The sequence below is a fragment of the Echeneis naucrates genome, chromosome 8, assembly GCF_900963305.1.
Source record: "Echeneis naucrates chromosome 8, fEcheNa1.1, whole genome shotgun sequence".
NCBI classification, from domain to species: Eukaryota; Metazoa; Chordata; class Actinopteri; order Carangiformes; family Echeneidae; genus Echeneis; species Echeneis naucrates.
The window spans coordinates 8,417,762-8,443,992 of NC_042518.1; the positions used below are offsets into that span (position 1 = coordinate 8,417,762).

A 26,231-nucleotide genomic window follows, 5' to 3' on the forward strand; every position below is an offset into this window, starting at 1 on the left:
AGAGTGACAGAAGGTTCTGGGGTCTTTTTCATGTGGAGTTTACATGCTTGCCCTGCGCCTGCATGGCTTTGCTCCAGGTAATCAAGTTTCCTCCCATGTCCAATGACATGTTTTGCTTGAATCCCGCGACCCTGACCAGTAAGCAGTATAGATAATGCATGGCACATACTGTAAAACGACACTTATGTCTATCATTAGGAAATGTAGACAACCATAACAGTATTGTGTATTAAAAAGACTTTTCAATTTAAATCATATCAATAAACACTCATTACAAAAAAAAAAAAGAAAAAGAAAAGACAGCTTAAACAGCCTCACCATGAAAAATGGTTTGGGAGGAGATTTACACGGGAGATTTGTAGCAGTGCAGTATAATAAAAGTTTTGTGACCAAAAAGGAACCAAAAAAAAAAAAAAAAGAAAAGAAAAGAAAAGAAAAAATTGTCAAGGTTGTCGAGACACATAATGTGGACCGTTAATCAGCCACAGAGCGGAGGGAGGCGGCTCCCTCAGGAAGCAATTAGCTGTGTTGGACCAGTTGCTAATAAAACACTTGGGTTACAAGCTACACAGCTACACACGGCTCAGCCAGGCCAGGAGACCCACGACATTGTGTGTGTGTGTGTGTGTGTGTGTGTAGTATAGTATATGACGCCTAGCAGGTAGAAATTACAGTAGCAGAAACTGCAGTACTATTTATCAGCGTCAGAACCAGTTAAAGTGATACTTCATCCCAAAATCTATCTGTTGAGTTCCAACACACCATCTGTAGACTGCAAACAGGACTAAAATGTTAGTCAACCTGTCAGCCTGACACGTCAGTTTTCATAGTGAAAATATAGATAAACATGCAACCAAATGTCTCAAGCCAGTCCTGCAGAGTAATCTGCTGTCTTTAAATGGGGTCACTGTCAGTAAGAAGAGGTAATAAAATAAACTACACAAAAACTACACCTATGTGATCTATTTAAGGATGATTTAGACTAAAGGGTGTAGTGCAAAGTGATGAACCGTGTCCCCATGACGGAAAGCCATTGCCTTTATTAGCAAGCCTATAATGTTCATAATAAAGCAGCCAGAAGCCACTAAGAGTATCCCAAAAACCACTTCTTACGTTGTGGCTAGGACAGCGGTAGATTAGGTTTCAGCTCTGCATCCAGACCCTGTGCAAGCCCAGACACTAGACACAACAAAACCAGCCCGTTTAGGACACAGAGCCCAAGAAATGCCACTTCAAAAATCTTTACTGGGGGGATGAGAAGATTTAGAAGGAGAGGAGAGGAAGACAAGAGGGAAAGAAGGAGGAGGTAGGGGTGGGTATAAGTGGAAGCATATTGACAAGCTGTGGACAGCAGACACTTCACTGCATGTTTAATGTCCAGTCCAGCATCCAATGTTTAGGAAGGATCTGCTGAAAAGATTGGCTACTGACTATACACTAGGGGCCCAAAATTCCACTTGATTGCTTTTGCTAAGGATTAGTGCCCAATAAAGATCCCATTTTTCAGATTTTGAGAAAAGAGTTATCTTTCTACCATCATAAACAAAAGCCCATTTGGTGGCCAACGGCTGAAAGTGAAACACTGCTCTACAATGACAACTGAGTACTTCACCACTTATGGTGTCTATTGCATAGCATAAAACTGCATTTAATGACATATCTTATGCTCATTATCACCATTTATCATTTTACCAGCTCCATTGCACATAAAGCTTGCATGCCTTAAGAGAATGGAGATCTGAAGTGAAACTGTATCCGAGAAGCTAATCACTCGCAGATTGTCATGGGGACTTAATTTAAGCTTTGATTTTATATTAAGGCATAAAAATCCAGGGAAGGCCCAGCGCTAACTGCAGCCTTCTTAGAAAGTTGGCTTCTTAGTTTCTCCTAAAATACTGAAGATCTATTATTTGCCATGTAGCACAAATTAGGCAGCTTTGGCAGTCAGAGCAGGCTGAAGGAAATGAATGATGTGGAAAATGTGGAGGCATAAGTGCAATGAAATCGAGGGTTTGACTTCTCAAGGAATGTCACGGTGGTCAATTCAAACGATTTCTTACAAACATGAAGCATTTGGAAGCACTGGCCAAATGCAATTAGTCATAGCAGACACATGCACACTCAAAGGGAGTTCACAAAATCAAATCTCAAACCGACTGGCCAAACTCAATGAAATATAAATTCCGAGTCCTCTGGGTATAGACAATAAATCAAAGGAGATGTCTGGCAGACATGAACAGGGGTTCATGAGGATAAGCAAAATTCAGGTACACTTTCACATCAACAACATTAACATCTGATGTTAATTGAAAACTTTCCTTTGTCTTGGCAGCCTGAACAAGTAACATGCTAATTCTGCTGAGCTGTTTACTTTCGTTGGTTAGACTGCAGCACAGCTAACCAAATTCAGTTATTACCTGTCTCCTCAGTTATGCACAAACAAAAGCAACTCACAATTACTGTGCCTACAATAGAGGGAAGATGATTGTGCATTTGTCAACTATGGCATGAAGTCATTTGTTGTGGGAAAACGTGGACCGCATGTATGTTTTACTGCACATGGAAACCGAGGTGTGTCTGCGGGCCAGATTTTCACACACACTGTGTGGTCCTGCCTCAAGAGGTGAGGAAAAGACAAACCTCACCCTTAGTCAACAGAACCGGAGAGTGTATTCTCTAAAATCTCGGTGGAGTGCTGATATGCTTTTCCCATGAATGACTCAATGGAGAGCAAGAGAGAGAAAGAGATAGAAGGATAGAGAGCAAGAGAGCCTATACTCTACCAGACCAGAGGGAGCCAATGGCAGGGCAGATACTCCCAAGAAGGCGGGCTTCACAGAAAAGATGAGTCAGCGAAAATGAGCAAGGAGCAAGGATGCAATCACTCTGTCAATAACTGGATGATTTAACAAGGAAAATAGTGCTCTGATGTCTGAAAACCAGAGGAGTGTGAGAGGGAGAGAGAGGGGAAGACCCAAGGAGCGGTGGGAGCAGGGGTAAGGTGGGGGAATGGTCGGGGGACTTCTCCGTCCACGTACTCCTCTTTTTTTTTTCATTGAAGTAATTTAGGTCAGGCTTGCCCTCCCCGCTCTTCCCCCTTCCTCCCCTCCTGGCCTGAGGGTCTCCCTAGCACACATGTTCACTCCGCGGCCAGCTTACAGCGATTAGCCAGGCCTTCCTCTCTGACAGGTGTGCCGTCACGCTCTCTGGTTGAAGCCTCCACCCCAATCCCTCCCGCTCCACTACAACATGATAAACACAGGACATTGTCAGCATCATCCTTCAGCCAAATTTGTGTTTCTGTGTAGTTGGACCAAAAAATTGCCATTCATTCACACAGACTAATAAAGGGCAGTTAATCACTATTGTGTGAGAGGATAATTGCACAATGCATATGACTTTTGCCTAATACTGACCATTCCCAGAATTGTATAGGTGGAAAGATAATTAAGCAATAAACAGAGACGGTTAGAGACGGGATATTACTGCCTGTTTCATTCTAGATGATGATATTTTATATTAGTATTGATATGAAAGTCCAATACATCTTCCACAATTTATAGTCTGTGGGTTAACCACAATCAGTGGCATTTCCTCCAAAGGAATCACACGCAGCCCATATAAATTACCAGCTTGAAAGCAAAAACACTGAAATAAAATAGATATTAGACAGATCCATAACATTTCTCAAGTTCTGCGAAAAACGAAAGAGCTTTGTCTTTTTCTCCAATTTAAATGGACTGTAATTACTTTCAGTCTCAGGGAATCAACTTTGGTTTTTACAGTTGTAAGCACTTAAGGAAAATTATATTCTTGGCACCTGAATTCCACTGTGGCACATGTTCTACTTCCCAGGTCCACACCATTCTGATTGAAAAAACACCAGGAGCAGCAGCGGCAGCAGCACTGTGGCAGCCTCGTGTTTGGCAGTAAACATAACACAGCAAATGCAGAGAAGCCATAAGCACTGAAAGAGTAGAGCATAAAAAATATATATACAGTACAAATAAGAATCCACACATTTTAATTTCCTATTTGGCTGTGGGAGTATATTATTCACGGGTTAGAAATGAAAAAGGAAAAAGAATAGTAGTGATTGCCACTGGGGGGGGATTATAATGCTGAGCCCCAGATGATGACATATGGAAAGTCAAAAACAGGAAGTGGAGATAACATCCAAGTTTGGTGCTCAGTAAGCATGCAACACACTTTCAGATGGACATGATTAGGTACAAAGGGGTGATTTAGTTTGACAAGCAAAGACGGATTACTACATAGAACAGGTTACTGACAATTCCAATAAAAGTGTGCACAATCTCGTGCACATTTGCAGAAACTGTTTTTTTTTTTTTTTTTTCAATTTTGTTTTCATACACTGTCTTCAGCTCTCCTGGCATTGTTCGGTTTTCCAAAGAAATAATGCATATTGAGAGTGGAATTTTTCGAGGGGTGGATTTGCTTGATTTCAGTTATGCAAACATATTCTTCTCCAATGTTTGATATAAGGTCATGCAAAGAACATAAAATTTGTGAGCATTGTGAGGATGCGATTCACTTGTCCAGGACTGCTCTGAGGAAACAGTTTCACAGGTAGCACTTGAAAGGCTAAAAATTTTATTGTCAAACCTGCAAGACATTTGATCCCTCTGCTGCCTTAGCTGAAACTGTACAGTAGATGCAAATGTTCACTTTTGCATCTTATTTTGCATTCAAGACTTCCCAGTTTGCTTTTACAGCTGGAAAACGTCCCATGTGTGCCTGGTGATGTAGACCAGAAAAGAGAGCGATAGCTTTGAATAACCAAATAAGTTCAGTGCAGCTCTGTACAAATTTAATATGACCCAGGCCTCTTCTCAATGCAAAGTGGCCCACTTGGAGTGATATTTATCGCCATGCATGTTACTGTGGCTGCTGAAAAATAGGGAAATGAATGGCGTCGATATGACAGTTTAGCTGGGACCTGACTAAATGGTTTACTTCCCTGTTCTGCTATAGATCAGTTTGGTTGTTTGCATGTTTTTTTCCTCACACAACACTTAAGGCCGCGAAAAAAGATGAACAAGAATTAGGTAACTATTTCCTATAAATGTGATACGAACATATCATCATGTCCAAGGCGGATCACTTTTTGTCAGTTTCTCATGCACACACACGCATACACACAAAAAAGCTATCTTGTTTATGCTGTTGTCTAAACACCCATTCCCCTGGCCCTCAACCCCCCACAGCTGTGTCCCAGAGAGGTGAAACCCAAACCAGAGTGCGGAGAGCTCTCTCAACTCCTCAACCTCTCAACACATCCTCAACACTACCCTTTGAAAATAAACCATGCCGGCAAGCCCCGTCTCAAACTCTCGCCTCGTATCTGAGCACACATGCCCCACACTCCACTGGGAGTGCTTTGGAGACTTCCCCGTCGCTGTTCCAGAAAGCAGATGTCAGAGTGGTGGCAATCAGGCATGATGCTTCACAAGGCAATGCTGAGACCATTACTCTTAGATGGACGATACGGAGGAGGTGAAAGGTGATGCATCTTCTGCAGTTGCCCAGAGTTGGCTTAAAATGAGCCAACGCTCAGATGAAAGCCTCACACCAATGACATATCAGCAGCATATGGCTTCATTTTGTCAAACTTCAGAGATGGGGGTTTGATTGCAGGCATTGGACAAATGCAATATGACAAATGAAACAATGTAAATGAATGTAAATGACAGTGATGTGAGTGTAAATGGCCCCCCAAAAAAACAGAGGGGAAACCACTCAAACAATAACTTCCACACATCCGCAAGTGAGCACAGATGATAAAATAACTTGTGATTTGATATAGACCAGTGACATGTTCTTGCAGCTTCCCACACTACAAAACATATGGAGACATGGAGCTCCAGATGGTTGAGGGTCAGCATTTTCAAAAATCCACATGATCAGCTCTCTTACACTTCTACTCAAACTATAATCGGGGAGAGTGTGGAGGCCAGATTGACCCAGCATGTGTTGTTTCTACTATATGAAATGAACCTGGGTGACAGATAAGAAAATGAATAATAACCTGGAGCACTGCATGAAGAGTGGGAGCGGTGTTTTTTCCCCTCTGGTGCATTAGAGCCTGTCTGAGTGAAGCCCAAGGGGTGCGAGTGACAGGAGTGTGATGGAACTGAGACTGTGTCACTGAACTCAGCGTGACAACAAAGCCACGGCCACGTCAATGGCAGAAGACTACTGACCCATGCAGAGAATTGAAGTCATTCAGAAATGAAGAAAGATATGACAAATTGATGATTCCAGTGACATATTGCCATTGGATGAGTTTTTGTTTTTTGTTTTTTGCTCTGAGAGACAATGAAGAATCAGCCACATGGAAAATTTGTACTGTGTAAATGAACATAGAGTATGCTAGCCTATAAAAGGGTAACAAAGTTAAGATAATGATGAAATTTGAGACTGACTGTATAAATGTCAGTCAAAAAAGGCTGCAAATTACAGGAAATAAAAAAAATATAAATTACTGAGAAAAGGTAGATGCTTTTTGTTTGAGAAAAAGAGAAAATATAGTATGACGCAGTGATCATAGTGATTGTCTGTCACTCTGTCCTTACTAGTGATAGAGCTGTCTGCAAGTACCCCAAGACAGGAATACTAAGTGTCTGAGACAGTGGGCTCTTTCATGGTAAACCCCTGTAGGGCATACTATGTATGAAATGACATTCAAGCATTTTACAGGGAGAGACAGGGGGACCTATTATCAATGTGGCTGAATTATTGCACACATGACGGGGGATGGCAATGCTGAGGTGTGGAGGAGGGAACCATGTGCGTCAAAACTTTCATTAAGGATGCAGAGTAACTTCAGTAACAGAAAGATATTTTAAAAAGCTGCTCGCAAAACCCACAGCTTTCCATACCACCCCAACTCCTTTGCATCCTATTTACATATTGCTTTTATGATAATCAAAAAGCTTGCTTATAGGAGATGATGGCAGACAGAAAACATATGCAAGGATAATGCAATATTAAAAAAAAAAAAAAAATCAACAATATTTTAATATAGAGAGTAAATATATGCTTGTCCAGAACTGGAGCTGATTGAGAGTGAAGATGGAGACTATAAAGCAAAAATGGAAACATTGTTTTCAACCTTCAGCTCTACAGAGCCCTGTCTGCTGAGTTTTTCTTTTATTCAAAATATATGAAAACGCAAATCTACATGTGCACACATCGTGTCACCTTGGTCCAATGTTATGCCCCCTACAGAGAGTATGGCGCGAAATATGATCTGCCTCAACAAGAACAAGTACAACCTCCTGCACCACTTCCTCTCCTCTCTTTCGATTCCTTCCCATCTCCATCTCATACCACCTCTTTCTGAGCTGCTCAAAGCCGGATGAGGGTCATCTTACCAACGTCTGCACCATGATGCAGAGATTCAACATTCTGGCAGCACGCTGACATGTTAACATCTTGACTTCAATAAGCTAAGAGGATCTTCCTTTGCTTTCTGCAGCACTTTGACTAGCTCTGTTACTACTGTGAATAAAATCATTATACCACAATTTAGTATAATCTGAAAGCCTTAGTGAGGCAGCACTTAAGGCTATGTTTGTGTGTTGTAATTTTTTGTGTTGCTTTTCTAACATTAGGCCAACATTCTACTGTCTTTTGCTGCCATGTGGAACTGATTTTTAATGTTGGCAACAATGTTAATAGTGACACTAAAGAATTAAATTTAAACTTAAAATTAAACTTGAAGTTTGAGTGGGCAGTATTATCACTGAGGCAGCAGTTTGACATGTGCATATTGCTGTTTTGTGTGTGTTATTGTGTTTATTTGTTGACATGGTATAATGTTTGTTTGTGTGTGCTTGATGGGGTAGGGCTTCTACAAGTGTGTGTGTGTATGTATATGTGTATATGTATGTGGGGGAGGGAGGCACAGCTCTGCAGCCTGATATTCTGGGAACGGCAGGGTAGCGTTGTTGACCCACCTGCTCCCTTCTCTCTTCAGCTGGATCTAGTCGGATTTCAGCAGCTGCATCCCCTCACAAAGCACCTCTTTGTAATCTTCCCAAGGCGCACAAATACAACTGCAACCAGGAGAGGAGAGAGGAAGGAGGAGGGAAGATGGACAGTGGAGACAGAAAAAGGAAAAGGGCGGTAACTGTTCTGTTTGGTGTGCACTAGTTTACTGGTGGGATCATACTGTATCTTTACGTAAAGTTACATAAAGTAGCAGGAGTCCTGCCCCGCCCCACCCCCCCCCACACACACACACACACACACACGCACGCACACAAAATCCCCTTATACTCACACTGACACACACTTAAGCATGCATTTATGCAAAAGTAGACCATATGTTCTCACAGGTATATATAAGTTATCAAGCTGTTTACATGGTGAATGCAAATTGCAAATGACTGTCCTTAAAGAGGGAGAAAGAAAGCTTTCTGTCCATGCTACCTCATGGATAGAAAGTGACAAGAGCTGAGAAGTGTGGCACATTTGTTTCCCATTAGCGAAATTCGCCTTTGGCACTCTCACTTCCAATGGATATCACGCCTCTGGAATATGCCATGTCACATGCATGTCATTTTACACTTTCACAGACACACACAGCAAAACAAAGACCCTGTCTGAAACTGGTTCTGTAGCCACAAACGCAGATCTATAGAAATACTGTACCAATGTATACATGCCTTTGCAAATATAAATATGATATGTAAACAATTAGTAATTAGAAGTTTTTCCAATTAACTTGAGTTTTTAGTTGTTTTTTTTAATAAATTTTATATGTAGCTTTAGAGTCATAGCATTTTCAAACCACAGATGATGAATTGATCCCAAAGGACCAAACAGAGGTGTTGATTTTTGCAGTGCACCATAAAACAGCATCTTGTTAAATAAGGGACCCTATGGTTCAGTAGATTTACATTCTGTGGTAAAGGTGGCCAAAGCGGTCCCAGGGGCTGCCATTAGGAGACAAGAAGTGCAACCAAAAAAAAAAAAAAAAAAAAAAGGTGAAGGCTTGAATTGAAAATTAAAAAATATTGTTTCATGAAAGAAATGACAATCTTTGAATGTGGAGGTGACTGGGACAAAGTAAGGAAAAAAATCTGAGAGATCATACACACACACGCTCAAACAGGTAACCCAAAGTGATTGTGATGAGTGGAATCAAACGATTGACCATCTTCTGTGAATGTAATTTCATCTGCATGGTGATGTCCCACACAGCCGAACAGAGGCACAGAATGAGTGAAACATCAACCAAGGTGACCTCAGTCCGTTCCTGCAGAATCAGAAAAAAAACTTTTCCCGAAGCATTACATCTGCAATATGACTGGCCAGGATTAGACTGAACACACTGCAGAAAGTGAAGGAGGGTGCTACATTTCTTAAACAAGCAACTTCTAGGGAAAGTTAAATCCCACTGTGAATGAAAAGGTCAGACTATGTGGTCCATTGAAAAGACTCTTTATATCCTTCGTGCTACACAAGCACTTCCGTGTACTCTTTTGTCCCCAGCTAGAAGCCTGCACCTCTTTATAGGGAACAGGAAGTGACCTTGGCAACCTTGGACTCCCACACCATGTGACGTATAGTTGTGCACCGCAAAAAAGCTAACGCCAAAACTCCTAACCACCAGTACATTCAACCCAGTAGAGAGTTTTGATTTTCATGTTCATCCATGTTAAAATTGCCAGAAGCAATGAGTTTTTGAATTGCCTTTGTGTAAAATGCCCGAAAGCTAGAACAGAAGGCAAGGTTTTTCTCTTTGCTGCTTTGCATGTCTGATTCAGTCTGACAAACAGTTGGAAATAGTGAAGTGGCAACCAGGAAATACCCTGCACTTTGAAACAGTGGAAACGGTTAGCAAGTGCTTCCTTCTTCACCTGCCTGAGTCATGTGATGTTCATGTGACAGTTGTTGATAATGGAAGAGTGGCAAATGGGAAAACTGGGTCTTTCCCTGATCACTAGTAGGCTACATAAATGGCCTTCAATGTTTTCATTGTTTTACGTATTTCAATGTTAAAAGACAGAAAGATTGATTGTAATGCTCATTGGAGCAGTATGCACTTTGATTCTATGTGGCCCTCACGTCTCCCTCCCTCCCAAATAATCTATGTTCTGTCGCACAGCATCGCCCACACGCTTACCATCAGCGCAACTGTATCTTTATCAGAGGCAAGCTTCAGCGTTGCTGACATATTTTAAAGTAAAAAAAAAACAAACAAACATATGCCTGCCCAAAAAGCCCAGAGAAAAAAGTTCAAACAGAAATTGCTTCCGATAATGATACATCTAACTGTAGTGACTTTGCAGACAAGGAACAGCATGGGCATAAGTTTTATCTAGCATGAAATGTGTATATTTTCATTTGCTGCTTTGGTTTAACGAAAATCCTAATGTGCCATTTTCCCTGAAGTCTGTGTGATCCGTTCAAAGCTTCAGCAAACAGTCAGTGAAAGTGGGGGCACTTCACATATTTCTGCTGTTGTATTTACTGCTTCACTGCCTGCTCTGAATTCCCATCTCTCTCTGTACCAACCTGTAGTTGTAAAGTTATATGATCATTTATGAGACTGTTGTGGAATGTAATATGACAAGATGTTTCTCTTACAGTCTTCAAAAACTACAATAATAAAATAAGTATTGAATCTGTAAAATAATTATGTGAATAAAAATTTGTCAAAATAATAATAATATCATCTATGTCCAGGTTTCGATGTAGTTTACTACAGTGGTTTTATGGGCCAGTCTGAGTCAAATGTCCCAGGATAATTTTTATTCCCTTTGTTTCCCTGGTGAGTACAGAAGGATGTTATGGATGAATCATGTTGGCCCTCACTGTAGAACAAATATCAGGTCACAAATGTGCGATTAAAGAATATGGCAACCCTAACCCTAACCCTGCATTGCTCAAAGTCTCTCAAAAAAGTCCACTACTCATTCATTTTGCATAGAAAAGCAATTACACTCCCCTACTAATAACTGATTAACAGGTTTAGCAACTGTGATGTCAATACAGACATTTATAGCATAGCTCCTGACATTAATTGTTGCTGAATAATGATCACCTTTTGCTACTATGTTTAAAAGCATTGTCTTTAGCAAAGATCTCAACTAGAGGAGTGCAGATATTTTACTTCACTCATTTCTCATCATCTTCTAGGCTGTGAGCCAAATAATGTTTTGATGATATTAGCAGAGGATAGAGGCGCGCTGCCCTGGTCAATGAAGAAAATGCAATGTAAAGCAGCATTATATGGTGATGACATGCCCAGTAACCTGACTCATTTAAGCCTTTTTGACAACAGATCTGAGGCTCTGTTCTTTCGCTGAGTGAGCATGGTGTTAATCTCTAGATAATGTTGCAATACGGTTTTTTTTAGTCACCAGTGCAGAGCCTGATGGGTGTTTATAGCAGTACAGAGATCCACATTGATCACAGATGTGTGGATGTACAGATGCAGTATATTCCTTCAGCTTTTAACATCCGTGTTTAACATAGATGCTGTAAATTTGCATACTTAAACTTGCATACACTATGCTTGTAATAATATACAAAAGTGATGCAATATTTTTTTACAACCAGCGTTTGGGGGGGGATAGCTTTGATCAAACACAAACACTAAGGAGTTTTCTGTTATGCAGTGCATTAACCCACATCAACCCTGGGAAATAATTGAAGAGCAGTAATGTCCTATAAAATAATGCAACATGTGTTCAGATGACACACCCAGCCTCCTTATGCAGCTAGCTGAAGGTGTGCTAATGGGGTTTTCAGTGTAGTGTTTCTATTAGAGGTTATAGACAGGCTGGAGGCAGACGGACTAAGTGCCGCTCATAAACATTCAAAGTCTTGGCAGGTACACTCAAAATCTAATTGGAGAATTTGATCCACTTCGGCAATAATCATTTTAATAGCTTATAAATTATCCCGTAATATATGAATTGTACACAGGAGATTTAGGTTTCATATTGTACAGGCCTATGTGTAACGGGGGGGGCATGAAAAAGTGGATTATTCTTGTTATAAGTATCTGTAAATAAAAAGGTATCTTAGCAGTGTGAGACACAACAACAGCACAGCCAGCGAAGAACTCTAAATAGTCTTGCTTTTCTGGAGCAGCCTCCCATTTCCCGTAAAGTCAAGGGGTGGGCTCTCTGTTCCCTCAGCGCCCCTGAGCCCTGTCCTAAATGTCTACATGTCCCACACCATCTAATTCACAGGCAAATTAGGGAGATGATTTATGTGAATCAGGGATCAAAAAAGCAAGACAATGTGCAAGACTGAGCACACCGCAAGTTTTATTCAGAACATATGCTGTGAAGATGAGAGGGAAGAAAGACAGACAGGGTTGTAGATCAGAAAGTGTAAAAAAAAAAAAAAAGGAAGAAGAAGAACCCACATACACCCACACTCCTCTTGGGACAGCTCTGGGAGAAGATACACCATGGGAATAGTCCTCCCTGCTGAGCACACAGCATTAATACTGTCCATCATATCAGAAGAAAGGAAAAACATTTCCACGGCACATGGAGGACAAAATGGAAGTTTGTGATCTTCTCTCCAATAATCAATCTTGCACTTCGCCTTTAAGCAAAGGAAACTTTGCTTAAGCAGTTAAAACCACACAAATACTATGCAACCAGGAAACCTACTGACAGTGTGTCAATCAAAGATTTACAGGAAAGCCAGGAGGAGAATCTAGTGAATGGACTTGACATTACTCAGCTCCCAATGCCTTCCTGCCCATAATGCCTAATTCATATGGACATACACAACTATCACATGTGAAACCGCTGCTTCACAAAACATTTATGTGTCAGGGAGAAAATACAGCAAATAATGTGGGAACACTTGAGCTCTTTTTATACTCCTGGCATTAAAAAAGGAGCGTGGCTGAAGGCCAAACACACCCTGAGACGTTGTGGGCTAATTGTTTCCTTCAGTTTCAAACACTCCCCCTTCAATCTATTCAAAACTCCTTCCTTTCCCTCCTCACCGTACTACCCCTCCCCTCCACCTCTCTGCGTCTACTAATAGGCTTAAATATAACCTGCAATTGGTCCAGTAAACCCCTCATTATAGTGTTTTATTAGAATGCATTTAGGATAGTGTGGAGTCAGGGGTCAATGGGAGGTTCTAACACACAGCAGCTGTCATGGGGGTTGGACTGTGATTAGAACCAGCGGAGTCAAGCATCCCCTGGTCCTCAACCTCACTAAATAGACAACCTGGAAAATAAATTTGGCAATAGACCTTCCATATTCCAGCGGGGATGAGATGAGTGGAGAAGGTGGCGTGTATGTGTGTGCGTCAACCTGACTGGAAAATCCAGTCAAATGTTCAACCTAGAGATGATACAACACCAGATCGTTGCCACGACTGTGGAAATACACGTTTTGAATCCAAGCATGATTTTCATAATGGGGATTTTTAATTCATATTCTACAGTGACAGCGACCCAAATAATTGCTTTGCAGTTACATTTTCTGCAACTGCAAATTTTGCACTAATTACCGTCTTTGTGTGAAACCAAAGATAGAGGTGGTCGAGTTGATGTGGTGTGGGGGTGAAATATGGCTTGTTAGCAGCCCAGGAGCTTGTTCCACATGTGGTTAGGTAGTGGTTTGGATTGTCTGGGTGAGAGGGAGGGCATGCCAGTCTTCATAGTTCACCACATTTACACTAACTCAGTGTTGAATCAGGGACATTACTTGGCAGAAAAAAGGCCTGCTGTTTGGGTTAGGTGGCTGTGGAGAGCATGGACAAATGTTTCCTCAGTTGTTCCTCATGTTGACCATTTCATATAAACTCTATCAGGATTCTTGTGGCAGAAAATATGAAATGTGGATTTAAATATCAAATATTTGGTTTGCACGCCATATTATGTTGGATACATAGCAGACATTTTTACAGTGTAAGTGTTTTATGAGCTAGATGACCTTTAAGAACGCCTCATCAGGCTCATCTCATTTTAACACATTCTAAATCCCTTATCTGTACAGTACAACACTATGAGAATTTATGCCAATTTAACTGCTACTTAATAGCCTGGCTAGAGCAAAGAAATGTGACTAAGTGTGTTAAAACACAGAAGCAAAGACCAAAGGGGGCAAGATTCCTGTGGGTGACTGTGTAATTTAATTTTGTATGCACATTCGGAGCCAGAGAGTATTATTTACATGTGGGGTAGAAGTGACTATGGCCCAGGAGAAAAAAGTATAACATGCTCTGCTAAGGACCTGGAAAAAAAAATTAAGAAAATCTTTACCCGGTTCTTTCCTTTGAGATGCATCTTGCAAAAATAGGAAAATTAAAACCTTCCTTCAATTCTTTGGGACACTTGGGGTTCACGCGCGGTTACCTCTCCTCTGCTGCTCCTTCCTTTCCTAATCATCAGCCCAAAGCCCACAAGTTCTGGCCAGAGTTTCTCGCCACAATACAGGGAGGCATGGAGGGGGGAGACTGGGGTCTTTTTAAGTCTGTCTCCTTCTGTCTGTCTCTTTCTCTCCATTCAGAAACCAAGGCTGCCTTACAATCTTAACAGGAATCCACAGCATCTGTCACTCATGCAGTGCCACTATACCTGAGCTGAGATTCACCAATAAATAGTAAAGAAATAAATCCAAGTTTTGACACGCTGTTTTCATTAGTGTTGACTCAATTGTTTGTCTCCCTGTCTGTCAGCAGGATATACCTCAACCCTGACGAAAAGATTTCCATGAAATTTGGTGAGGGAGAACAGGATTTGGGCCAGGAACAGTTGAATCATTTTAATAGTGATAAATTAGAGCGGGGATTTCCAGTATTAAATGTGACACAAACAAACAAACAAACAAAAAAAAAAAAGACAAAGATTTAATTGCAAATCCCCCCAAAAAAAAAAATATATATATATATATCAACAGGACCAGGAAATCAATTGAGTACATGTCTAAGTGACAGGGTTTATGTCTTATTGCAAACCGTATTAAATAAATAAATAAATAAATAAAGGAGGTTGTATTCTCTCTGCATTATCAAGATTAAAGCTCGTCTTATTTCAGGGCAAGCAACAGGTGGATGTAGTTACTGTATTTACATTTCTTGACGTATATAATATCCAATAGAATAAGTCGATAAGCTCTCACACACTAGTGCACTGATGAAAAGATCAATGATTCCACACATCTGAAACATATATATTCTCCACACACGGAAAAGTATTTATCATGTGTGTGGAGCAGGACGAGAACGAAGCCAGACTCATTTGTGTCTCACAACTTGCCGCTGTCCTGTCTGTCAGTTCACACAAACACACACACCCCTATACACACAGATGCACACAAACTCACACGCACATGCACTGAACTTGACCCACCCGGGTGCTATGACAGCAGCTGCTGGGAGGGAAGACGGTTTGACCGAGCGAGCACTTTCATACTTTCTGACTAGTTAAAACAGCACCAACTGAAATTATTCTTTACAACAAGGAAAACAAAAAAAAAAACAGTCCTGTTCTAATAATTAAAACTCAATTTCATTTAGATTCAAGACCCATCCTAGTTTTAATCAAAGAAAAAACATACAATCATCTTACCTTACAGGACAAAGAATTATCTCTCTAGCAGAAAATTCTGTTCTCTGTGCGCAGCCTACAGTTCCTTTTATTTCCACATTACAAACTTTCTTCGTTCCCCCTCAGCCACCTGCAGTGTTCATCGAGCAAAGCAAACTGCCATCCAGCACAAACATACCTTGTCCTTTCATAGGAAGGCCAGTGATAAAAATCATCCCACAATACATGAACACAAAGACACCATTAACAAAGGCAGTGATTCAATCTGCCCCCTTATCTCCTCTGCTCTTTATATCTTCAATGTCATAAAAAAGCCTGCTTCACTGGTGGGGAGAAGTGACTTATGGATCACACACAGCCAGGACAAATTTACTTCCTCTTTTACATTTGGAACATTTATCAGAAATGGGATTTTGATCGAACATGGGGTTGTGAAGTTGGAGGCTTTTCTTCCCAAAGGAAGCACAACTTTTTTATTTATATCTATTTTTTGGTCAGGAGTCGATCCATGAGTGAGACTATTAGTTACAATATAATTTTTTACTGATTCTAATTCAGCTCTACACACATCCAGACACACACACAAACACACAGGAGGAAGATAAATTAGCCACAGCCACTCAGAAGTATGTCACATTCACCTTTCCTTAAGACACTGTTAGAAGTCTAACTAAACTAAATGAAGTGCATAGTTTTTGACACTGATTTCTTCACTCACATTTCAATCAATCCTTGCGACAATCTCCGTGCGACACAGTTCTACCTAATAGCTCACTTTGAAGTAATCGGTCACATTGAGAAATAATCACAATTCTTAAAAAAAAAAAAAATGGAAGAAAGATGGGGGCTGAACTATTTTTTCACAGTGAAATACATTCATTTTATGTCATTCAATTCTATATATTTGTCATAAAATGAAAAAATGTATGTACGTATTTGCATGGATAAAGACAACAAAATTACTAAATTTTTCCATTTTGAGAAGTTTACATTTGAAGAAATCTGTTAATGGAAGAATAATAGTACAACTCTTTTAAATGTGAGTTATTTCTAAGCCTATTACATTTCAAATCAGTATTAGAAAATTGTGGCGGAATATCTTTGTTACACAACGTGCACAGCTAATAAAAACAGAGCTGTATCACTAATGAAAAAAAAAAAAAGAAAACCATTATGATAATAAAGCCCACATTAAAAAGGGAGCCAATGAGGGGAAAGTGCTGATTTATTCCAACCAATCCCAGGCCGTAGGTGGAGTGACGATTTTAAAACTCCAACTCAAGTTGCTGTAACTTGTGTCTCTTCGGCTCACATTGTGGACCACAACTTTCACGACCGTACCTCCCCATGACAGCCTCGGAAACAAGACACACGAAGACAAACAAACAGGGAAGCATAAGACAAACAACGGACTCTTATCGACTCTGAAGTGGTTCAAGGAATTTACGGTGGCGCACTGTGCGTAAAAGGCGCACTGGGCACTTGGCTGTGCGTTTGAAATCAGTGGTAAAGTTTGATTCTATTTTTTTTTTTTTTTTTTTTATTCCGGTTTACCTCTTTTTTTTTTGTTTTCATTCCCGCGGGGCTTAATAAAAAATGTTGAAAATGACAGAGGAGCATGACAAGTGTGTCAGCGACCAGCCCTGTAGTCCTTCGGGCACAAACAGCTCCGTGTCCCAGGACGAATCCGATTCAGACGCTCCGTCCTCACCGACGGGATCCGACGGTCAGGGATCCCTGCTCGCCGGTTTGGGCAAGAAACTGGACTCCGAGGATGACGACCGCTTCCCTGCTTGCATACGGGACGCGGTTTCTCAGGTGCTCAAAGGATACGACTGGTCCTTGGTGCCTATGCCCGTGAGAGGGAACGGATCCCTGAAGAGCAAACCTCACGTCAAGAGACCCATGAACGCGTTCATGGTGTGGGCTCAGGCTGCCCGCAGGAAGCTGGCGGATCAGTATCCACACCTGCACAACGCCGAGCTGAGCAAGACGCTGGGAAAACTGTGGCGGTAAGGGAACACCAAGTTTATTAGAAGGAGAAAAGCAAGGGAATAAAATGTATATAAAATAAGTAGTATTTGTTTTTGTAAAAAAATGTTTTACTTTTTGACAATGAAATAAAATCATCAAATTGACTAATTGTCTTAAAGTTTTGGTTTTCATTCAGAAAACAGAATAAAGAAAAAGAAAATAAAAATTTCCATTTTAAATAAAATAATAATAATAATAGTAATAAAGCAATTTGGGCTTGTTAACATTTTTACCTTTTCAGTTATGCTTTATTTGACTGAATAATTTATATATTTTATATTTTTCTTTTCACCACAGTTTGCTTTCAGAGAGTGAAAAGAGGCCGTTTGTAGATGAAGCAGAGAGGCTCCGGGTTCAGCACAAGAAAGATCATCCAGATTACAAGTACCAGCCTCGGCGACGGAAGAATGTGAAACCAGGCCAGAGTGACTCTGATTCAGGAGCAGAACTGGCACATCACATGTATAAAGCTGAACCTGGAATGGGAGGACTGGGAGGGATGAGTGATGGGCACCACCACCCTGAACATGCAGGTATGCCATCATATGCAATATAAATTATCTATCAATGTTTCTATTTTGGCTACTGTGAAATAGGTAATGATGGCATTTTCCTTCTCTTTAGGGCAGCCCCACGGCCCCCCTACACCACCCACTACTCCGAAAACAGATCTGCACCACGGGGTGAAGCAGGATCTCAAGCATGAGGGCCGTCGACTTGTTGACAGCACCAGGCAAAACATCGACTTCAGTAATGTAGACATCTCTGAACTCAGCACTGATGTCATCAGCAACATGGAGACCTTTGACGTGCACGAATTTGACCAGTATCTCCCACTCAACGGCCACGCCTCAGGCTCCTCTGCCATGGCTGCAGAACATAGCCACGGGCAAGCACCAGCACCCGGCAGCTCTTACACTTCCTCATACAGCCACGCAGGTGCCAATGGTTCAGCATGGAGCCGCAAGAGCAACATGTCCTCTTCCTCTTCCTCTGCTGGTGAGGTGGGCCAGCACCGGCTCCACATTAAAACAGAGCAACTGAGCCCCAGCCACTACAGCGAGCACTCCCACGGGTCACCATCACACTCTGATTACAGCTCCTACAGCAGCCAGGCCTGTGTCACTTCAGCCACATCAGCTGCCTCGGCTGCAGCCTCTTTCTCTAGCTCCCAGTGTGACTATACTGACCTCCAGAGCTCCAATTATTACAACCCTTACTCTGGCTACCCTTCTAGCCTCTACCAGTACCCTTACTTCCACTCATCCAGACGGCCCTACAGCAGCCCGATCCTTAACAGTCTGTCCATGGCTCCTGCCCACAGCCCCACCACCTCCAGTTGGGACCAGCCCGTCTACACCACACTGTCTCGACCTTAAGGGGACAAGAAAGTCAGTTCCGACCAGACTCATTCAGATTGATGCACTACAATGAAGGACGTAAGGTACAGGTGGACCAACATGTGCAGGGGGTAGTAGGTTACCTGTGACCATTTGAACGTAAAACAAAAGAAAAAAGTGCCTGCTGATTTTATACAAAGTTATATTGTCGCGACAAAAAACACACTTGTGTTGTTGGTGAGCCAGACTCCTCCATGAGGACATGTCACCTACGCCTGCATCCTGTACACCACCCTCCTGTCTTTCCGGTTTAAGGTTGCATGTGTGAACACACTTGAGGTAAAGCAAAGAGCTGCCACTGAGTTGTGTAGGAGCAAAACAGTTTGGTCCGAGTTTGTTGTGAAACAGATGGAGAAGCAGATACTTTGGAGAATGTACACGGGACCAATTGTGTGAATTTGCAGTAAAATTTACATGAATGGCCAGAGCTATATCAAAGCATATTTGGTCATTTGCATTCGTGGAGCAGTCTTAACAAAATGGCTCATATGAATCTCATAGTGTCATTTTGCCTTAAAAGTCTTGTATGTATTTATGTTCATGCATTATTGTTTTTTTGTTTTGTTTTTTTTTCTTACATAGTTAACACATGTAATGTGGGTTTGGTCATTTACAGTACTGTTGGCTTGTATTGAAAACACAGTTCCGTAGAAAAGGACAGTATAAATTCAGTGCATTTTAGATCATTCCGTTGAAGACCAATTTCCTGTCTAATTACCACACTTTCCTGTCTCCATTCCCGAAAATGTAGCGGGACCAACAGACTAACACAAGACACAACAGGTGTCTTAAAGCTATGCTTGGCAAATTGCGATTAGTCATGATCTAGGGTTAAAGGAAATGGGGTAAAATAACACCACACTCTCTGAGTGACATGTCAGCTGGACCCCCTGTATATGTGGACGGACAGCACACAGATATGTGTACATATGCGCATCTTTGTGTATTTCAGGGAGATGAAGTGCATCTGTATTCAAGAGTCATTTCCTTTGGCAAGAAATACATATCCCACGACACAATATGCAACAGTGCTACTCAAAACATCTTTTACTGGAAACAATCTTTGACCTTTATCTTTTACTCAAACAAGGGTATTAAAGGTTTAAAGAAGAAATGAAGTGTGTGAGAATCTCATCAACTATCATGTGCCAACTCACTGCTTTAAGTCTAGCGCAAAACTTTTTTTTTGTGCCTTCTAATGCTTATTGTCAGTATTTCAATATGAAACTGAATTATTAACAAACTCAAGGTAGCATCCAAAACTCCCAGAGTTAACCTGCTGCTGATTGTATCCTTAATTTGACATCATTCCTCACAGCCACAGTTTGTAATGTTCTGTGAGATGCTGTTTGAGAAACCTCCTGGTCCAGGTTGTGTTCACAGAACTTCATTGTGTATATTATTCTGGTGTATAATTTTGAGAAAGGCTGTGAAAATTATTGTTGTCCTATTAACGAGAGTTTCATGCACACATACACAGCTAACCCATTCGCTGGCCATTTTTTAAAAATAAAAGATACTTTTTCTTTGACATTTGTCATTGTCTTTCTTATTTCCGTCACATGTAGTGTCATTGTTTTAAATCAAAAATTTGGAAGTTAGCAGTGGTAATGGGCTTTCTTTTGTGCAGGATACCAGCTGTTTGTATTAGTGTCCTTGCCCAACATCTGTAATGCGAGCTAAGACCGGTGCGACCTTCAAAAAAAAAAAATTATACTCAGGTCTCATCTTTCTGAGCAGTTCCAAAGTGACAACAGTCAAAACTTTGCAGTGAATGAGTCAACTGCCGAAGTTGCATTGCTTGTGTAAAATATACGTTGAATTCTGTAGAGCTCTGTAGAGCTTACATGCTTTTCTACAGGAAAATAACGTAACTGCAAGTTGCTGCAAAAAAAATAGCTCATCTCTCATCTATGATGTTTCTCACAGAACTTTCTGACCTTACAGAGCCCTTCTTTGACATTTTATATGCTGCTAAATATCAACCAAAATAGTGGATTTCAGATTTTTTACAAAATCACTAAGAAAAGAGGAATTAGGAGAGATCATATCTCCTCTGGTCCAGTGGGTAGAACACTCAACTTGGCCCTGGCATGCATGCCAAGCAGCCGTCCCTAACCAGCCCAGGGAGAAGCCAAGTGCCAGGGCCGCACTGCTGAATTTTAATGATTCATTATGCTGTGGAGGGGCCTCATTGTGTCCCTTTATCCGGAGAGCTAGAAAGGAATTAATTGGACAGAAAATGGAAGGGCAAGGGGAACTGACAAGCCATTAAGAGGGTCCTGAATGGACGATTAGATGCACATGGGGGAGGATTCCCCCCCCACCCCCCTTGCTGTCTCATATCACAATGCTCGACAAACAAAAAACAACAAGAACAACCACCACAATGACCACCAGACCAAACTGTAGAAATCATATCAGTGCACATAATCTGTAGATAATAAAAGAAGATAATACCACAGCAGATGGGGTGTGGGTGGCTCAAGAACGACTTGTTGTTTTTCTTCTCTCAAAGTCTTTTTTTTTTTCACCAGTGTTTGCCAAATACTTTCAGGAGGAACTCTTGAGAAAGAACAGGAGTGAATAAAAGTGAGGCAAAAAGGCTCTTCAGGGTGCTTGGGTCCTGTTTCCCTGGAACTTGTCCATAGTTTCTGATTGGGCCTCCTGAAAGCACTACTGTAAATAGCTGAAAAAATGAACTGGAATGGGGGGACTTCACTGAGTTACATCAGCACAGTATATTGAATGAAGGAGTGAAAGAATGAATGAGCGAAGGCTTGGAGGGCACATTTTTCCACCAATATTGCAATCTTATTTGTGAAAAACCGCTTCATTTATGAGTATAGACATACTGTACAGTAGTTATTGACCCAGTCACATTGGACCTTTTAGTCTACATTCACTTGTGCACATTGGAACGTGTAAATGTGACTGGTTATCACATTTACTGCTGATGGTGGGAAGGATGTTATCGCATGAAGAGAGTGTCGGTGTTGGAACCTGGACCCGGGGAATGTGAAGCGGGTTGGGGGGGTGGGGGAGGTTACGATGAACCCAGTGGAACTGGTACGTCCACCACCTAACCGCATCCCATTGTTAGAGGAAGGGATGACTCGCCTGGTAATAGTCTCCTGTCTAACGAGCCGGCCTGACTCAGACCATGTTTCGCGGGAGAAACAGAGAGCTGGGAACTGTGAAAACTCTGAGAATGCAAGACTGATTTGCAAGGGAAATGAACTGGACATAAAGCATGGTTATTGCCTGCCACTGAAACCGCCCAGCCCAATCCTTCTTTGAGTCTTCAAATGAATCCAGCTATCTAAAATGAAATAAAATAATAGAATACATGGAGTTGGACTGGTGTGCATTTTTTTTAAGTTTATGTCCCTTCACAGCCTTACAACCTGACAATGCATAAAGTTTTGTGGAAACCACTGCTTGAGTGCATGCAGATAAAATTGAGGATATGAAGTTTACTTTTGGAAAAATTAGCAACATACAGAAAAAAGTTACATCAAATGGGATAGATTCTTGAAAAAGCTGCAATATTCCTCTTGTTTGCTACAGTATCTCACGCAGCTTCCAAAACAAACACATTCAACTAAACCTTTGCCGCTCCGCCCGAGTAAATGACTTCCTGAGCGTTATTTAGCCCTGTCGCCCTCATCTTCTCACTAAATAAAGCAGTCTAATTTTATTATTGGTGTCTCCTGTGTTTGCTGGCTTGACCACGCCAAGCAAAACAAGGTGGCAGACAGAACCAACATTGGCTTGCCCAAATCCTCACTGATGGGGCCCGCACAGAGAAGAAGGCAGAGGATGTGGACTGCCAACACCCTGGCTTTCAAAATGCCACTAAATTGAAGCTGGCTCCACCAAGATCACCTAAGATTGGCTGGCAATGCTTATGTCACACAGTTTCTGTGAGGACCCTGAGGCAAGATTGAACCTATGGTTAAACGGATGGCAAAATGTTTGAGGAGATTAATAAACTTTCAAACTTTCAAAAGTGTGTGGAGGTACAAATTCAAAAGCAGAATGGTTTGAGTTCATCTGTCTAGAAAGTTGCAGTTTGTTTATACTTATAGGATTTAAATAGGTTTTGGTAAAAATCTGGTGGGATCAGTAAATAAGTCCTTGTGAAAACGTTATCATCATAACAGTAAAATTCTGGTGCCTCAGTAAGACATGAAATTGAAACAAAGAACAAAAACTAAACAATTAAAGCAATTTTGAAGTAAATCTGTCCCGGGGGAGGAACTGATTATGGTTATTTACTGACAAGATATTCAGACCTGAGTCTAAAACTATCTGCAAATAATTTTCAATGTCTGTTTCAACCTGCTTTCAGTGCCAGATGGGGATGGATTATGGCACCAGAGAAAGTCAAAGTGTGACAGGTTACATTTACAACTTTCCTGATTATTGAAACTTTCTGGTACTTATGATTAAATCATTACATTTGATAGAATGAACATGCTCATAAAAGTAAGAGAAATAAGTTTGAATGTTAACTGAAATAATATATTTACTGATTGTAAAATGGTGATAGCGATGTGTTGAAGATAAGCAGTCACCACAGGTGGAGTGTTTAAATTTTTTTTCCCAAAAGGGAGAAAAGAAATAGATAAAATAATAATAATAATAAAAAATACAGCAACAATTTGACATCTGGTCATGTTCTGTTCTCTGAACAGTTGTCCACAGTCTTTCACTTTCTTTTTTCATTGGTTCTCTCCTTTTCACTTTTTCTTGGCACATCTCAATTGTGAATGGGGTGGCAACGTAGCTGCTCGTCTTCTTTCCACAGCTTTAAGACTTGTTGATTAGTAACTATGGCTGTGTTTTCATTGTCACAGCTTTCTGCTTTTATTGAACTGTGGCACTTTTCCATCGTCACGTACTTTCTTCTTCTTTAATTGAACTTAACTCATCTAAACCTTTTTCTCCTCACACTTTCTTTCCCTACTTATAATGGAACCACTTCACTGTCCAGCACTGGAGTCAAACTGGGGATTTGTGATGTTTAACAGCGGTAAATATTTTTTATTACAATAAGCAGACCTTTTAAAATTTGAAAGTGTCTAATTCAGCGTGCATTTGAAAATCCTCTGCTCTTTGCAATAAACAAACCATTAAGAATTTTATGACAGAATAAGGAAGACTCTTCTGGCTGGTGTAACTAAGAATTATGAATTAGCATATTATTGCCCCCCTGCACACACAGACATACACTCATACTTATACTGCCCCCAGCACCCACACAAGTTGCACTCCTCTGTCACCAGCAAGACAGAGGAGAGAGAGACTGAGCCACCAGCATGTGGGATCCTGTAAGACCCTGGAATGTGGAGTGTGGGAGGAACATTTGCCACAAATTTTTCATGCTACTGATGCAGAGGTAGTAGAGGTACAGACAAAGACGAGAGAATGGAAGAGAGGGAAAAAAGCCAAAATATGGCAATGAGACAGAAAATGGTCAGAAGGTTAGACAGGCTTAGGTAGAAAGACAAGGAGAAATCAAAATCCCTCTCCCTCATTCCTTGTGTTTGCAAACTGCTTGGCACAAAGTGCGCTAGGGACAGCAGGACCAGAGTTTTAAATGTAGCTGAGTTTTGGCAGAGCCGCGTGTGAGTCCACTCTGAGGGAGCATCAAATCTTGTCACACAGTGCAACATGGCAATCGAGACAAAACAGCGGAACCCATCAAAACCCATTTACCATCGAAGTGTATACACACCCCACAAGCTGCGGTTGGATTTTCTATACTCACTTGCTCAATTCTCACAAGCCTCTATACCATAGTGCCATGAGGAATGCATTTTAAAACCATGTCTGCGATGCACACTTTCTCTGGTTTCTGGGCCATACTAAAATGGACAGAACACCGCAACATATTAGGTGACCAATGCAATATTTGTTTAATACCCATATGATCAGCAACACATGTCCATCCTCTCACACTTGATATCTTTTGTGGTATGAAAAAGAGCAGGGTAGAGGGGGAGATGGGAAAAATAGGGAAGAGTTTGTTCTCCCATGTGGTTTTGGCCTGTTCTGAAGGGCTTGGAGCCACGCCAGTCTATCCCTGATCCAGCCTTTGATATGGATGGGGTTCATTATGTAACTAAATCTATTGTCAAAGAATAAAACAATATGGGGCCAGCAGGAGAGGTGTGTTGTGTATATATATATATACATATATATGTGTGTTTGTGAACCACAGAGAACCTAAAACCCAAGTGGCCGAAGCTGAATTTACACACGACTGTCACCTTTTCACAGTCTTGACACTGTGCAGGTTCTGTTCCCTGCTCTGACTTTGAAATGAGCCGAACAAAATTAATGGCAACAATCTACTTGCAGGTTTTTTCACTTTGCAGTTGCTGAAGATGTGTCAGAGAATTCAGCAAGAAAATCTTTTCATCCTTTTCATGCACTTATTTTATTATTTATTTTAACTTTTTTTTTTTTTTTTTGCACATTTTGGATGCAATGCCAAACCCAAGAACTTAATCAACTGCATTCACTCAACAAAATCTCCAAGGGACCACAACAAACACAAAAAGAAGTGAAGTAAACTTGAGACTGGCTTTCACCCCCATCATCCGCAGTGCCTCCCTCCTACTACAGCCTTTTTCCTGGGACTCTGTCCTTCCCAAGTCTGGGGAACTGGGGCTGAGCAGGGATACTGAGAGGAGGCCATAGCTTTTTAGTGGTGTGCTGAGTTCAAGACAGTTGAGCTATGGTGGGAGCAGAAAAACCTCAGCGTGGTTTCAGAGGTCATTGGCTGCACAACGCTCTGGCGCCTACAACCCAACACTGGGTCTCTAACTGTTGTTTGCTCTCACAGATGAGGAGACACAGCAGGGAACATATAGTGGCTGCCATTGTGGCTTTAAGGTGCTGGAACAGTGTCTGATAACTGTCACTGATGTGGTGGAGACGAGCATTGATTTGACTGCAGCAACCAAATGCTGCTGGATGCAAATGCAGGTATATTTGGATCAGGAGAGGCTGCCGATGATTTGAATGAATGGAAATGAGGTCAGCGTGTTTGCTGTTTGAGGCTGAGATATTAGTGGGGAAAAAAAAAAAAAAAAAGAAGAAGCAAAGGCTACACAAACTTTATGGTCATAGCAGCTTGTTGCCAGCACTCCACTCCAAACTTGGCATGGTGGCAGTCAACCATGGCGTTAGTGTCTGGGATGGTCAGTCATGAAGGC

The 26,231-nt window shown here is 41.2% G+C and overlaps 2 protein-coding genes across 4 annotated transcripts in view; one reads left to right on the forward strand and one right to left on the reverse strand.

Annotated features, from left to right (window-relative positions):
- The window catches only part of rab26 (RAB26, member RAS oncogene family), an 84,852-nt gene extending 69,139 nt beyond the window's left edge, over positions 1 to 15,713 (reverse strand). Inside the window, exons 1-2 of one of the 2 annotated variants that reach the window (XM_029509155.1) lie at positions 15,590 to 15,713; positions 7,983 to 8,081 (exon numbers count right to left, since the gene is read on the reverse strand). The gene's annotated coding sequence lies outside the window, so the exon portion shown is untranslated. The remainder of the gene's footprint in view (positions 1 to 7,982; positions 8,082 to 15,589) is intronic. The other variant, XM_029509156.1, reaches the window with a different exon arrangement.
- On the forward strand, positions 13,434 to 20,533 carry sox8a (SRY-box transcription factor 8a). 2 transcript variants are annotated; one of them, XM_029509151.1, is made up of 4 exons: positions 13,434 to 13,454; positions 17,168 to 17,580; positions 17,900 to 18,135; positions 18,227 to 18,981. In XM_029509151.1, exons 1-4 carry the CDS (start codon positions 13,434 to 13,436, stop codon positions 18,979 to 18,981), a joined length of 1,425 nt encoding a protein of 474 aa, XP_029365011.1. The 2 variants fall into 2 exon arrangements, with proteins under 2 accessions (XP_029365011.1, XP_029365010.1); XM_029509150.1 differs by lacking the exon at positions 13,434 to 13,454 and having other exon boundaries at positions 17,165 to 17,580; positions 18,227 to 20,533.
- The last annotated feature ends 5,698 nt before the right edge of the window (positions 20,534 to 26,231 follow it).